The sequence below is a fragment of the Amblyomma maculatum genome, chromosome 11 (assembly GCF_055883805.1).
Source record: "Amblyomma maculatum isolate TAMU_Amacu chromosome 11, ASM5588380v1, whole genome shotgun sequence".
Classification (NCBI taxonomy): domain Eukaryota; kingdom Metazoa; phylum Arthropoda; class Arachnida; order Ixodida; family Ixodidae; genus Amblyomma; species Amblyomma maculatum.
Window position 1 is genome coordinate 73632282 of NC_139354.1, and position 14868 is coordinate 73647149.

Consider the following 14868-nt stretch of genomic DNA (forward strand, 5'->3'; position numbering starts at 1 on the left):
TGTGAGGAAAATCTATGATGTCACGTCCACACTAAACATGCTTTCCCTGTTTTCTCCCGCTGCAGGCCGTTTTCCCGCCGTAGAAAGATTGCTTGCCTCATATGGCTAGAGCCGCGCCCCCCATTTCGGTTCACAGTGGCATAATGGGAGAGACTATTGCATAAGAAACCCCGTGGCATGACTGTTCTTGCGTCAACGTCTGTACCTTTGGGCAAGACAGCTAGGTAGATTCAGTAGTGCACGGACTGTAATGCGAGCGATGCTACTACACATACATTCATAGGGTAAAATAATGCATCTCCGGCGTCACTTCGGCGTCCACGGAAGTGCACCAGCTTATACTTGCATCGAAGGCAGCCCAAGTTTCGGAGTAGTTGAGGCCTGATAGCGAAAAAAGCAGAAAAAAATTGCACAATCCAACAAAAGCAGATAGATCACAAACACAATATTAGAACGAAAACATATATATTAGAAGAATAGATAAATATTCATTTCTCTTTCCACCATGAAAGAAGCGCTAAATTTCATTTTTGATTCCTTCTTTTTATCATATTTTATTCCACGCCTGTTTCCTTCTTTTGGTCTTTGCAAATGATTGAAACGGAGAAGCGCACAGATGATATTCGAAATTTTTCCTTCTTACCTGTTAGCACGTGTACTTTCTTCCCTGTGATTTCTGCACTGTCTGTATAACAATATCCTGCATTCATCTTTTCCGCCCAAAAACGTGACCACTTATTTACGTTTTCGTAGTAATAAGAAGGCTGTCTTCGTGTTTGTTGCTGCTTCTTCTTGGTCACAGGCTTTAGTCGGCCTTCTATATCTTGTTCAAAATTCAGGTAGTGTAACGCTTATTTTATTCGCGGCTATACACAATGACACCAAATGCTTCTAGAAACACTGAAACCGAAAAACGTTAAGATGCTTTACCGTCTTGTCTGGTGGTGACATTCTCTTCGTTGTAGCGAAGCACTAGATAAAAAAGAGAATTAACTATTGTCACTTCAATACACGCAGTGTTAAGGTTTTATCGGTGGGTTTAGCGCATTGAGTACAAATACGCCGGATTAGCACTGACCGCAAGGAATCGCCTGTAATATTCGCTATGCTGTGCATGATCAAGTCGTACATCGTTGTGTGAAAATTAAAGTCCTAGAACCTGCTATATCCGCTTGAGTTTGCTTTATAGCTTTACGTTATATCGCTTTTATTTCTTCCAACACGCATGTCGTCTCCTGTTCATTTGTTCCCTGCCCTTCTAACTCCGCTAACAGAGTCGGTCTGGGCGTTGCCTTTCGGCTCTTGGATGGAAGTCAGAGCAAGAATAACGATGTGCACAAAATATGCTTTTGAAGCGCCACAGAGGGTAAATTCAGGTGTGAACAGTCCCGGATGAATGAGTCCTATCCTGTCGGAAAAACCTACAGAAAATGTTCTGATGTTACGACAGAATTTCTGTGCGGTGTTTGACGCGAAACCTGTTGTGACAAAAACATTTTGTCGTACATCAGACATTTCTGTAACTACAACAAAAACGTGCTACAGAACTACAGAAGAGTACTACAGAAGTACAGAAAAATCATATGGTTGCGACAAACTACAGGATATTTTGTCGTGTTTTTGACACTGTTCTGTAGTTTTGACTCTGTTCTGGGTAAGTAGGCATGGAAGAGGAAGGTGCGGGTTTTTAGCAGCGCCACGTTAGCGGCTGCAATTAAGGACAGATTTGTGTGGAGGGGGAATATTTTTATTATTATTATAGGCAAGACGTTCTCGGTAGTGCATAATGTTTTCGTTGTAAGCGAACATACGATCTCGAGCACCTGCCCAGGCGTCAGTGGCTCTTGCTCGGGTGACGAAACCTCGAACTAAGAAATGAGCCGCCTCGTTACCTGGGTGCCCGTCGTACGCTGGGACGCAGAGATGCTGAATAGATAGGATAAGGACGGGAGATCGGCTTAGAAGCCAGAACGCGGGTTCGGAGATGAGGCGTTTCCCAAAGTTTCGGATCCCTGTTATAGTCAGTACCAATTAGGATTGGAGAATTAGTAGCAATTGCTAAAGCCACTGCCGCCTCCTTAGGTTTCGGCGAAGGGGAAGCGATTACAGGGCATGCCCTAAAAGGGATGGAGGTACTGGATATACCGCCAGGGAAAAGACGGAAGAGCACTACGAGCCTCTTGATATTCGTGGTGCGTGTCCTTAATGAGAGGAAAAATGGTCGGGAAGTCTCGTGCGCGGGGTGAGAGGGAGAAGGTGTAGCAATAATGTCCAGGGGGTGAAGCCTATAGCTTCAAGAATGTGACGGCCGGCTAGAGTGGATAAGAACCGGTCAAGTGGGCAGATCGTTCAGCCTTGGTGAGTTTCTCGAGGAGATTTTGTACACCCATCTTAAGAAAGCGCTCATTCAACGTGCGGCTGGGAAGATTTAAGGCAGTCTCGTACGCCTCAAGAATAAGGCGCTTGACCTGGTTCTGCTACTCGAGAGAGAAATGAATAGGGTTAAGAATACATTACTCGACTGAGAACGAAAGCCTGTATCAGGCATTGGAGGTCGGGTTCCCACATGCAAAGGTGTTTATTAATGATTCTTTTAACTCGGCGGACTGACTGCTCAATGAGAGTAGTGCGTTTGATGATCGTGGTAGTGTTCTTGTCATTGCTCTGGAGGATCATCACCAGAGTGCCTTCTCTCTACGGCATCTATGGTGACCTCGATGCTTCGATGACAGTCGGAGGAGCTTTGTCTATTCTTCCTCGAGGCGGGTGGATGATCAAAAGATCAGATTTGGTAGGAGAGCACGAAAGATCGACATCGACCCAATGACGATGAGAGGAAACCACATGCCCGCCAGCTTGCAGTGTCTCTTCAATAGCTCCCACATTACCTGTGAAGGTCCACAGAGTAATGTTGTCAGCATATAAAGAGTGCGAAAGGGCAGTAATCACGACAGAACCTTTGTCATGGGGAGGAGAGTAGTATTAAACAGAAGCGGGGACATCACAGAACCCTGAGGGGTACCTCAGTTATCAGGGGAGAGAACAGGAAATGAGAAGGATCCAAATATGATATCAGCTGTGCGCTGGTGAAGAAAAGCTAGGCTGTACTGATGGATTCGATGGCCGACTTATAGGGATGACAGAACGCCCAAAATGGCTTAATGATGCGCATTTTCAAATGCCATTTCCAAGTCTGTAGTCATGCGATTCGTCTAGAGGGAGAAGAGGACGTCTTATGAAAGCTGGAGCATGATATCTTAACTAGAGAGATTTTGGCGGTATACCGGCATTAGGGGGGTAGGGGAGGTTATCGTCCGTGTGCTGCAGAAGACGAGCAAGGATAACATACTCAAAGAGCTTCCCTGTGCTCGACCTGAGCGAAATAGGGCAAATATTTTGTATCTCAGGAGACTTCCCTGGCTTGAGGATGAAAGTTATGCAGGCATGAGTGTACGGCAGGAAGAGGGTGCCCTTTCACCAGCACTGATTGAGTATGTCTGCAACAGCCTCTACGGACGAGCCACTCAGATTGCAGAGCATTTCGTTAGTGTCTCAGCGACGAGGCTGAGGTGGTCGAGAATATGTCGTCTGAGATGGGGAGAATTGCATCCTCAGAGAGTTGATGCAAGATGCGTGCGACATTTTGAGTTCATTACTCTTGATCTGGCCTGTGTCCAGGAGATGTCTCAAGAAGAACTAACTGTTTGCATGCCTAAATTGCTAATGATGCCACAACAATGTTGTCTCCGTTGAAAATGGGATAGGTCACGTGCATGCGCTTTAACCTGAGGTCAGCAATATGTCGTTTCATGGGTCTATTGTGCTCTTAACATAGCCAGCCTCGTTGCAAGCTGGCATGTACATCCCACATATGAAAGAGACTGCTAACAGCCCTCGATGTGCCCTCGGGTTTCAGAATGGTTAAAGTAGCGTGACCGACATCGCGGATGAGAGTGTCAGTCCATTCAGAAAAATCGGTTCTGTTGCCATTTACTAGGCTCCTAATCTGGCGAAACTTGTTCCAGCTCCCCACCTGAACTCCCCGTCGTTTTAGAGCGGAAGTTCAAGAGATATTGAGCTCTGTGGAAAATGCGGAATGTTCACTACCAAGTGAGTGGTTTGTGTTGGTCCATCGGCTGTCATGGATGTGTTTGTCAAGTGAAAGGTCTGGGCTTGTGTTGTGTTGAATACTGGATTCAATCCATTCAGGAGCGAGATGTTTTTGTCCTGAATGAATGATCATATGGAGGTGCTTTTACAATAGTTTTGGCGGTACCCTCAGCTTAAGTGATTGGCGTTAGTCACCCAATATCAGCATTGTGTTGTTCAAACTTATTGATAGCTTCTTGTGGAGAGAAGCAAGAAAGAAGGAATGAGGACTTTTGGGATGGCTCTAAATATTCAATATGTAAAAACTAAGTGATTTGGCGTGTGCAGGGGAGAAGTTCCGGCAAGAGACCGTCAACGGCGTTTACCTCTAACGGGTACTTTATCGCAGTGAGATTGTGATGGACGAGTGTGGCGACCCTGGTCTGCGGCGAGGTTGATGGTTAGTATGTGGTGTAATTCTGAAATATGACTAACTCCAGTTTCTTGAACCGCAATGACATTCGGGACGTCGCGGCTCGAAAGGTTCTGTAAGAGAAGCTGCAGGTTGTCTCGTTTCGGACACCTCCTGCAGTTGTTTGGCACATCTAAATTCTTTCGGGTGTTGCAGAGATTTTGGACAATGACGAAGAGGGCGGTAGATGTAGCCGGCGGCGCACGACCTCTGGGAAGAGGCTTGAGTAACTGAGTTTTGATTTGCGCGACAGAGGCCTCTTAATTGCTGGGGCGAGTTTCAAGTGCGGCCATGGGGTCACAAATGTTCTTCCTTCATATTTGAGTTTCAGAGCAGAACGTGTTAAGCATCACCATCATGCGTATCTCAAAATCTTGAATGAATGACATGACATGGTGTACAAGGATGTCAGTGACTAGCGGGAGAGAGAATTGGCGCCATCATTGGACTTCCTCTTAAAGGGGAGCCCACGGGCCGTAGACAGGGTGCGTAAGGAGGAGGTGAAAGGGATAGAGAATGAGGATGAACGCGGCATGTTTGCAATTGTACGGGGCTTACATAATTGGAAAAATGGTGCTGGGAACGTTCAAGGAAAAAATGAATTTAGAGTTGCTCTTTATGAGCTGCAATTTCGCGACCCAGGTAGGATAAGCTCTGGGGTTTCCTTCTTGAGGGAAGAAGGCTGTAGCCGGCAGCTCACCTGGTTTTTGTAGCGAGAGCTATACTACGCCAGCCGCTTCGCCTCTTCATCGTGATCGCACTTTCATTGTAGTCGCACCTTGGCCGCTGTCGCACTGACCGTGAGCGGTTTCCTAGCAATCGCCACACCTGGCAGTTCCTCTAGGGGGTCCACTTATGATATAGAAAAAAGCGTCTCCACCGGGAACCTAACCTCCATCCCTCTGACTTCCAACTGAGTGCTTTACCAACAGCGCCACGCTTTTGTTTGGTTATATTGCCACGTGGTGGTGACAAAGTCGATGGTCCAAATGAGTCGATGATTGCAGGGAAGAAACTCTTTATTGGGCTGACTTGCGCCTGCATAACAACTAAGGAACTCGGCAAGGGCGATAGCAACAAACAGTCTCGTCGATCCTCGAACAAAGAATGCCCGTCGCACTCGTCAACCCTTGATTTAAAGGCTGCTCGGAACAATCTAGATAACGTCGCAAACTGCTAGCAGCATAGCCTGGAACATTGTAGAAACATACGTGAGTGATCGGAATCTTCGAGACAGATCTCGGCGCAAGTATTGATAATCGCGCCAGAATAAGAATGATAAGGCCGCATGCCAGCGGCTGTCGAACAAGAACAAATAAAGATTTAAACAGTTTGCGGCAATATCTTGTTCTCTTTTGACCAACTGCGCAACGCCTGTGCTGGTAAGCAACACATCTTAATTCTCGTCTTGCGAGAAGATGATAGCCCCACAGCTAGTGGCGCCACAATACTAACTAATGAATAACTAGTCTCTATGTAGTACGAATTAGTCATTTGTGATGAAAGAGTTGTCGTGAGTAATCACAATGACTGGATATGAAGTCATCACATGCTGATGTCATCGGCTCTGACACCATGACTGAATGTGACGAAATGATTGCGTCATATACAGTCATGACGTCACGACTTGTTAAGTCATCAGCAAGCTATGCTAACCCCACCGGGCCTTCGATCCCTATCTCCGTGCAGCGTAATTCTTTCGCCACTTCCTCGAACGCAGCACAAAACAGCATGTGAAAGCAGACAGTGAAGCAGGCATCAGCGGAGTTACAAATTGGTTTACAGGGACGAAATAGCGCAGTATCTGGCAGATCTCTCCGCAGTCAAATTAACCCAGTCGTAAGGAGATGGCGGCAGTGAAAATAGAGAGGAAGAGGTGTCGTATTAGAGGGCTTAAAACCACCGCGGAACAGATGCATTCGTCTCAACGCATTGTAGTGGGCAAAGGGCCCCCTATGTTATAAAAAAAGCTGCAACCATAGAGGAAAATACTGTGTGCAAAACCCACGTCTCTATTTTCCAGCCGAACATGTGTGGCCATGCAGATAGCTCTCGCGTAATTGCAGGTTTAAGCACAGGTTAAACCAGAGCTAATTTGTGGTGAATCCTGGACCTTTTGGCCGGGACGTTGCGTGAAGGACACAGAACGTCTGCGAATGCGATCAGTTCCTGGGCGGGAGGAGGAGCGTTGGCGACTTCGCGACTCCCTGCGACTTTTTGGTGGCGAAGATGGCGGCACACCTGCTGGAGACATTGTCTCAGTATTGGAGTCCGGCGTTTTGTTCCTAGAGCGTTCGAAACGCACTTCGCACTTTATTGATTGATTTAGAGGAAGGGAAAGGCGCGGTAACTGTCTCACTTGTAACACTTTGCACTTGCGCTTTCTTGTGAAGTGCGCTTCGCTGTAGGCAGTGCAATCTGGCGTTTCATCATGGGTTGAGACGCACTGCAGCGCGGATAAAGACTGGTGCGCTTTTTTCCGACACGTCAGCACGGTGGCCTGATTGCCGCAGTTGGTGCATGCTTCAATTTTCATCTTGAATGAGAACAAGTGTAGAAGTTGCTGCAGAAGACGAGCTGTTTTCGATCGCCAATGGTGTCGATGAAGATAATCAATATAGAATTGGTGTATCCTAGTTGATGAAGATCAGTTCAGTTCAGTTCAGTCCTTCAGTCGTGTCCGACTCTTCATGACCCTATGAACTATATTACGCCACGCTTTCCAGTCTCTCACTATCTTCCTAACATCACATACCTTCATCTGCAGCGCCTGGAGGATGTCATCTAACCATCGCGTTCGCTATGATGAGCATCACCGATTGTGAAATGCCAGTTAGAATTCAGCGCCCTAGGGCGGAGATTTCTTCCCGGCCTGCGTCTGAGGCGGGGCACCCGCCATCCATCCCAAGCGACGGAGGGCCGGAGCCTCTTCATCCGCTGGAATCAATAAAAAGTTCTGCTCTCTCTCTCTCTTCCTAGGTCTAGTTATAAAGCACATTGTATAGTATCCCCCTGACGGTGCTGTCAGGGGCAGCGACATGTTTTACTGTGATACTGTTGGTCGTGTAGGCGAAGTTCTTTAATCTGGTCATTACACTTTAGTCGGCTTCTGAAAGCATACGTATAAATAATTAGTTGTTCTAGCAGTTTAGTCGGAGCATGTCCCGAGCCCGAGCTTCTGCATAGTCAATCTGTATGCCATTACGAAGCAGAAGAGCACCGCCATTATCGAGACGCAGGTAGACACCACTACACGGGTGGAACATGATCTTGCCATCTGAACTTGATAGTAGTGAAACTGGAGCATTTTCTTGAATTTTTTTGGCGTAGGTGTGCTTTGCAACGATTGGGCTGGTTGGCCTAGACCTACCCGAGAGCTGGGCCCGTATTCCGAGTTTACGTCGTTCTCACAATTGTGGCTATCTTACCGACCTCGAGTCACCTTATTAGTGAAAATGCTGGAACAGAATGTAACTACCACGTCCGGTTCCTGCATTTTTACCACTCAGATGGCTTGAGGTCGGGGATAACGACGCAGACTCGGAGATCGGCTCCTAGCATATGCTTATACGTGACGTGACGACTGCTTCTTAGTGGGGTAGAATTTGTTTCGGGCCCGGATAGCGCGGGACCAATGCAAATCGTTTTCGAATTCTTGCTTGGGAATTTCTTTGCCTTCAAGAGGATACTCAATCTTCGATGATGTAGACAAGAAGAAGATCCTGGCGATAAGCCTAACCTGTGGTGGTGGCGCCACTATGTCTCGCGGGCCAGGAAAAGCTTTTAAAGTCGACACAAAAGGGTGGAAATGTCCTCAAAATGGTTTGTAGAAGGACACCACTTTCTGGGACCGATTGATTTCAGGTGAATTTAGGTTGGTATGCCTCCGCGACGAGCGAATGTTGACCGAGCACATATAAAAAAACGTACATATCGCTCGAAGGCGAACGCAGCACTCGATCCCCAGCAGAGGACTTTAACCGAATGTGTAACACACGGGATCGTGAAACGCACATCATAATTTTCCTTGTCTACTTTGAGGATGATAGCAGCGGGATTCTGCGAGTGATATATGCTGCCCCTTTCCTTTCCGGCAAATAAATTACAGAGCGCTGGAGAACTTTGATGGGTTCAACTGGTTGTTCTAGACGGGGGCGCACGATGTACAATGCGCAGCAGCAACTCTCAGGCTTTCGCATTTATCACTGCAGATTCTGCAGTGTTCTGGGAATTTTTTTCGGTATGCTCGTATGCTGCTCCGGAGTTCGACCCAATTTTCTTTGATTCTAACTTCGGTGTTTCGCCACCTGAGCAGCCGTACGCATACAAATTATTCAACTCTGTCGGATACGCAAATGTCGCACCATCAGTAGACTCGGTACGAGCACGAATTTGTAATGAACATAATCGCAAAGTGATAAGGCTCATGCTCTCAGCAGCTCCATTGCACCGATCAGGCCTGGACAGATTGCGTCGTCAGTATCCACCTAGACCGAAGGTGATGCGTACTACACCTTATTGCCGCCCTCCACCTTTCCGCTGAGCACACGTATGCCTTCTCTCAGGAACAGTGCTTGAAAAAGTCAGGTATTTGACTCCAGCTAATTTAGGACTAGAACCCAGTTATGGTAATGTTTACCCAAGTTGCCAATGAAAGCAAGTCATGATTACCGTGGTTGTTTCTATTCAGTTTGGTTGCTAAACTTAAGGCGGACCTTCGCCTATGTGCATATTACGCGAGCCAGAGTGCAGACATTGTTCTTGTAGTACAGCATTTTACAATTACCGTCACAACCCGTCGTCTTAGTTTTGTTGCGAGTATATTTCTGCAAATATTACCAGGTGAATAGCTTTATAAGGCACGAATGTTCATAGTTTTGTTGAAGCATAATAAAGTCTAAGACCTAAGCACTTGTCCTTGCAGTGCCAGAGGTGTAGCTTGCAAAACCTGACATCGCGCAGCGCAGAGCACGACTCAGCGGAGGTGGGTCAGATACAAAGCCAGTCGCTGGCCCGTACATTTTCTTTTCCTTCTTCCTACAGTTGCAACAGCAACAGCTTCTTCTCAGGTGAAATGAGTTCTTGTAGTGCCATTCTACAACGATTCCATGGGCTCCTTCGTTTTAATGCAACCAACGTATTGTATACTCAGAATCAAAATTCTCGCACAGGCTGGAGCATATACGATATTCTAGCAGGAGTAAATATGCACTGAAAATACACTTTACCTTGCCTGGTAGCCGTGGCAAAGTAGATGACAAGATAAGATGTCGCAGCCTTCCTTTTATTGTTCTTTTTGTCACCTCGTGTGCTGTTCTATAGTAGCTCTACGACCGGCAGCGAGGGAGAACAATCGTGTCGTTGCCACGGTAGTGTTTTAATGCGCAAACCGTTGGAGCGGCAGCCTATGCGATATCTACGCAGTGCACAGTAGCAGGTCAGATTTGAATTTTTCCGGTCAACCTCTCGGCTTCTCCATTGAATAAATCCGTCACTGTCTATCTACACCGTGCATTTCGTTTGACGGCAGCGTGCTCAAGCAGCACTGGCTCCTGAGGGATCTTGCCAAGATTTCAGAACAAAGCACCGCACATCACTTTTATCCGCGAAATTCTCGCAGTGAAAGTTCGCCCCTTGGCAGTCGGCCTTAAGGCGCTAAGCATATAAATTTTAGATTGGTTTACAGGAAATAAATGCGCCGTATTTCTCACACATTTCACCACACACCTGTACCGCTCTCAGCTCAGTTCAGTCGTTCAGTCGTGTCCGACTCTTCGTGAACCTATTGACCATGTCACGCCACGCTTTCCGGTCTCTCACTATCTTCCTAACATCACATAACATCATCTGCAGTGCCTCGAGGATGCCATCTAACCATCGTGATCGCTGCCTATCCCTTCTCCGGCGACCCTCAACCTTTCCCGACACCAAATCTTTCTCCAGCGACTCCTCTCTTCTCATCAGATGACCAAAGTAGCTGAGCTTTAACTTTAGAATTTGACCCTCCAGTGAGCAGTCAGGGTTTTATGGTCGACAATATCGACTGATTTGATCTTTTGGCAATCCAAGGAGCTCTCAAGAGTCTTCGCCAGCACCACAATTCAAACGCGTCAATTCTTCGGCGGTCAGCCTTTTTCACAGTGCAAATCTCGCATCCATACATCACAACTGGAAAGACCATAGCACGAGTTATACGGATCTTGGTTGGCAGATTAATGTCTCTGCTCTTTACTAGGCGGTCAAGGCTAACCATTGCTCTCTTTCCCAGAAGCAGGCGTCTCCTAATTTCATGGCCGCAGTCTCCTTCCGAGGTAATCTTGGAGCCCAAGAAGAGGAAATCTGTCACAGCTTCCACTTCTTGTCCCTTGATGCTCCAGGACTTGATAGGGCACGACGCCATGATCTTTGTCTTTTTAATGTTCAGTTTAAGCCCAAACTTCTCACTGTCTTCTTGTACGCGCATCAGAAGTCTCTTGAGTTCCACTTCACTTTCTGCCATTAAGATGGTATCATCCGCATATCTAAGGTTGTTGATACGTTTTCCAGCAATCTTCACTCCAGCTGAAGACTCGTCCAGACCAGCCTTCCTCATGATGCACTCTGCATATAGGTTAAATAGGCAGGGCGACAGTATGCAGCCCTGCCTCACTCCTTTCTCAATCGGAAACCAATCAGTAAGACCATGCCCAGTTCTGACTGTGGCCTCTTGCCCTTCATACAGGTTCCTGAGGAGACATATAAGGTGAATTGGAACTCCCATCTCTTGGAGAGCTTGCCACAATCTACGGTGATCTACGCAGTCAAACGCTTTCGCATAATCAATAAAGCAGAAGCAGATAGGTTTCTGGAACTATCTTGCTTTTTCCATAGTCCACCGAAGGTTGGCAATTTGGTCTCTAGTTCCTCTGCCCTTGCGAAACCCAGCTTGCACGCACGGAGGCTCTACTGCCTCGTAAAAGGGGGCATTCATGTGGAAGGAAAGCGGAATGAATGAATGACGTAACGTAGTGAAAGACTACGGAAGAATTTTGACCGCCTGAGCACCTTTACTAAGCACTAAACTAAGCGAGGAAAAAGCCATTGTGTCCTGTGTAAGATGGGGGTCTCCGAGAGAGGCACCTTTTTGCTGGGTCGGCCGGGCGCTCCAGGTGAACCATGTAGCCGGCGTGGCCATTTGTGTTCGTCATATGTTTATTTTTTCACCGCTTTCTGCCATCTCTCGAAAAGGATGATTATTTTGGTGAAATTGTTGTGACAAGTACAGCGGGGCTAAGTTGCTGTGGTACCTGGGCCCGCCGCGGGGTTGTGTATGTACTGAGGAGACATGGTGGGCCGGAGCGCATACACTGGCGTACGAGAGGCAGTAATGTCTCGAAAGAAATATCACTGCCTTCTAGTCTTTATGAGCGGCTGTTTTTTTTTCTGATATAACTCTTTAAAGATGCAATGGCTTAAACTGGGCTTGATGCTTTTCCATTAAATGTTGCTCAGCATTGAGGACTAATGCGCGTTGTGAGCTCCGCTGATACTTTGAAAAAATGTTTCCAGAATATTTTCACTTCTCTGATTTCGCTGTGTCTAGGTCTCCTTTGATTGTATATTTTTCTCTTTCCCCGTGCACATTATGCGTACCGTAGGCCATTACCCTTCGTCATTTTGTGCTTACCGTTACAACAGTGTGTTCTGCGTCGGGCATTGTAAAGTGATCATCACTAATGCATTCACGTCAACTGCAGACTTGATTATACGGATCTAAGATCGCCTGGACAATAGAATAGGGGAATACGCATTTCCAAGCGTTGATAATAACGAGCAGGCTGCATAGGCGTCGCTAAACCATATTTCATCAATCAGGGTGCGGCCCTGCCCTCTTGTGACACCTGTCAGAACTATGACAATTATTTTTAGCTGACAAAATCGACAGTGCCAACTCTCGATTTCTGGTCCAAGGGGTCTTTAACAATATTGAAGAAACATGTTTCCCAGAACTAAATGTGGCAACAGACGGTGTAAACTGCTTAGTGGGCAGCAAACAGGCCTCAAGCGTCGAAGTACAAGACGTCGCGAATGCGCAAGCTCTCACTGTTGATGTATCAAGCAAGCCCATATTATCTTTCCTGGAGGCCGACAGCTTCCATCAGACATCACTAAGAGGCTTCGAAGCGCGCCGTTCACGCGCAACGCGCAAGGGCGACTTTTCTTGTAGCGGGAGTAGTAGAGAAAACCTGTTGATGATTCTCGATGTCTGCAGATCTACGATGTACCTGTTGCGTTGGCTGCCGGTCATGTGGACGACGGCAGTTGTTGTGCCTCCAGCCGTATCAGAAGCCACGCGCTGGGCCTGGGCAACCCTGGAGCCTAGAACGCGGAGGCTGCTTATTCATGACGGTCAGCCACCGCTCGATGAGACCCCGGGAGAATCGCCGCAGGCACCGGTGGCTTGGGCAAGCTTCAAGGACGACATCCAAGAGAGCGGGTGAGAAGCCTACAAAAGTTGCTTGCATAGACCAGCGAGTGTGAATTTTCCAGTGGCCGGAATGTCCTATATTTGCACGGAGGTGAAGGTTAAAGTACAGAAAATGAAAGAAAATAAATTGGGCGTATGGCCGGTTGTTATCTTCAGACACAAATATCGCAATGTCGTTACAAGGGGATATGTATCTTTTCTACTTATTTGAATATTAATGTTGTAAAAATGACATCTTTTTGTCACAAGAATTGTATGTTAGGTAGCAAGATACTGTGCCTAATAACATGGGCTGTGGGGTAAACGTCTGCCCCTTATGAACTTGCCCAATTCTCAGCAGGGAAAGAAAGCCTGCCTCATGCTTCATTGCAGATTTTCATCATTCTTCTAGGATAGAACTGCTGGTATTCATCCGAAGGAAGTGATACATATGGGTTTTTCTCCATCCTACCGCTGATTCAGGGCGTTTACCCCACCTTTCCGCATTGAAGGATAAAGTAAAAAACTTGGAAAGTTCGGATGCGCCGCACATTTCACTATTCATCCATCCATTCATCCATGTGGTTGCGAGTCATTTATGCTACTGAAAATGTGATCCTGCGATCGTTCTGTATCTGCTTTTTCGAATTTAAGGGTATTCAACTGAGTGCAATGTTCTACCAAGAGCGACTGTCATCATAGTGTGAGAAGCTTTATTTATCAGTTTTTTTTCTTGAAGGTAATTAGGTTCATGGTACAAAAATAGGACGAGTAAAATAGGTTTAAAACGCAAGTTGATATCACATCTGCTGCCTGACTATGCCCGCGGTTGCTTTCGTAGTTACAAACAACACAAGAACTATGGTTTTTCATCAATGAATGAAGGGATTGCATTCATTGTTGTTCTGTAACTTAATTTCAGCAGTCACGTTTTATATAATGGTGTATAGTTTTCGCGTGACCCCACTTGTTGTAGAATCAATTCAAGTCTTTAAGAATGCGCCCGATTATTCATGACCATGCTTCATTGTGCAGTGTACACTAGCACAACATTTTACCAATAAAGTTTTCTGAAAATATAAAATCATAGTATTTTTGAGCAAGTGATTCCTTCATTTGGAAAACTTTATTTAGGACCTTCGGCCTCCAAATTTAAGGGTGTGTCGAGACTATATTACTAGTTCCGATCTACGATTTTCATTGCGTTATCTTGTTCCGGTGGCGGTAGTGTCTGCATGCTTAATTACCCAGGGCTTAACTAATCCATCGAATATATTGCACATTGTTGTTAGCATACGGTATTAGGCTGCTCAGCTTTCCAAGTAGTTCTAGGAAACACACACCTGAAACTAAAATCCACTCGTTAAACATGTTCTGTGAACGTATCTGCGTGACGTAGATAAAGAATGTATCGATCGGCATTAAGGAGCCTGGAAGGTTGATTTGGATTCCTTCATCATCATCATCATCAGCCTGACTATACCCACTGCAGGGCGAAGGCCTCTCCCATATTTCTCCAATTAACCCGGTTCTGTGCTAGCTGCATCCACTTGACCCCTGCGAACTTCTTAACCTCATCCGCCCACCTAACTTTCTGCCGCCCCCTGCTACGCTTTCCTTCCCTTGGAATCCAGTTTGTTACCCTAAGCGACCATCGGTTATCCCCTCTTCGCACTACATGTCCTGCCCATGTCCATTTCTTCTTCTTAATTTCCACTAGAATGTCGGTAACTTGAGTTATTTCTCTGACCCACTCTGCACGCTTCCTATCTCTTAATGTTACCCCCACCAATTTTCATTCCATACCCCTCTGGGTTGTCCTTAACCTAAGTAGAACTATTTTCATTAGCCTCCATGGATT

At 46.4% G+C, this 14868-nt stretch overlaps 1 protein-coding gene across 1 annotated transcript in view; it reads left to right on the top strand.

The window, feature by feature from the left end:
* LOC146174163 (putative aminopeptidase PLBD2) overlaps positions 1-14868 on the top strand; it is an 87021-nt gene that overhangs the window by 20464 nt on the left and 51689 nt on the right. The window contains exon 3 of the mRNA XM_084585331.1: positions 12813-13037. Coding sequence (XP_084441457.1) covers positions 12813-13037 — 225 coding nt within the window. The remainder of the gene's footprint in view (positions 1-12812; positions 13038-14868) is intronic.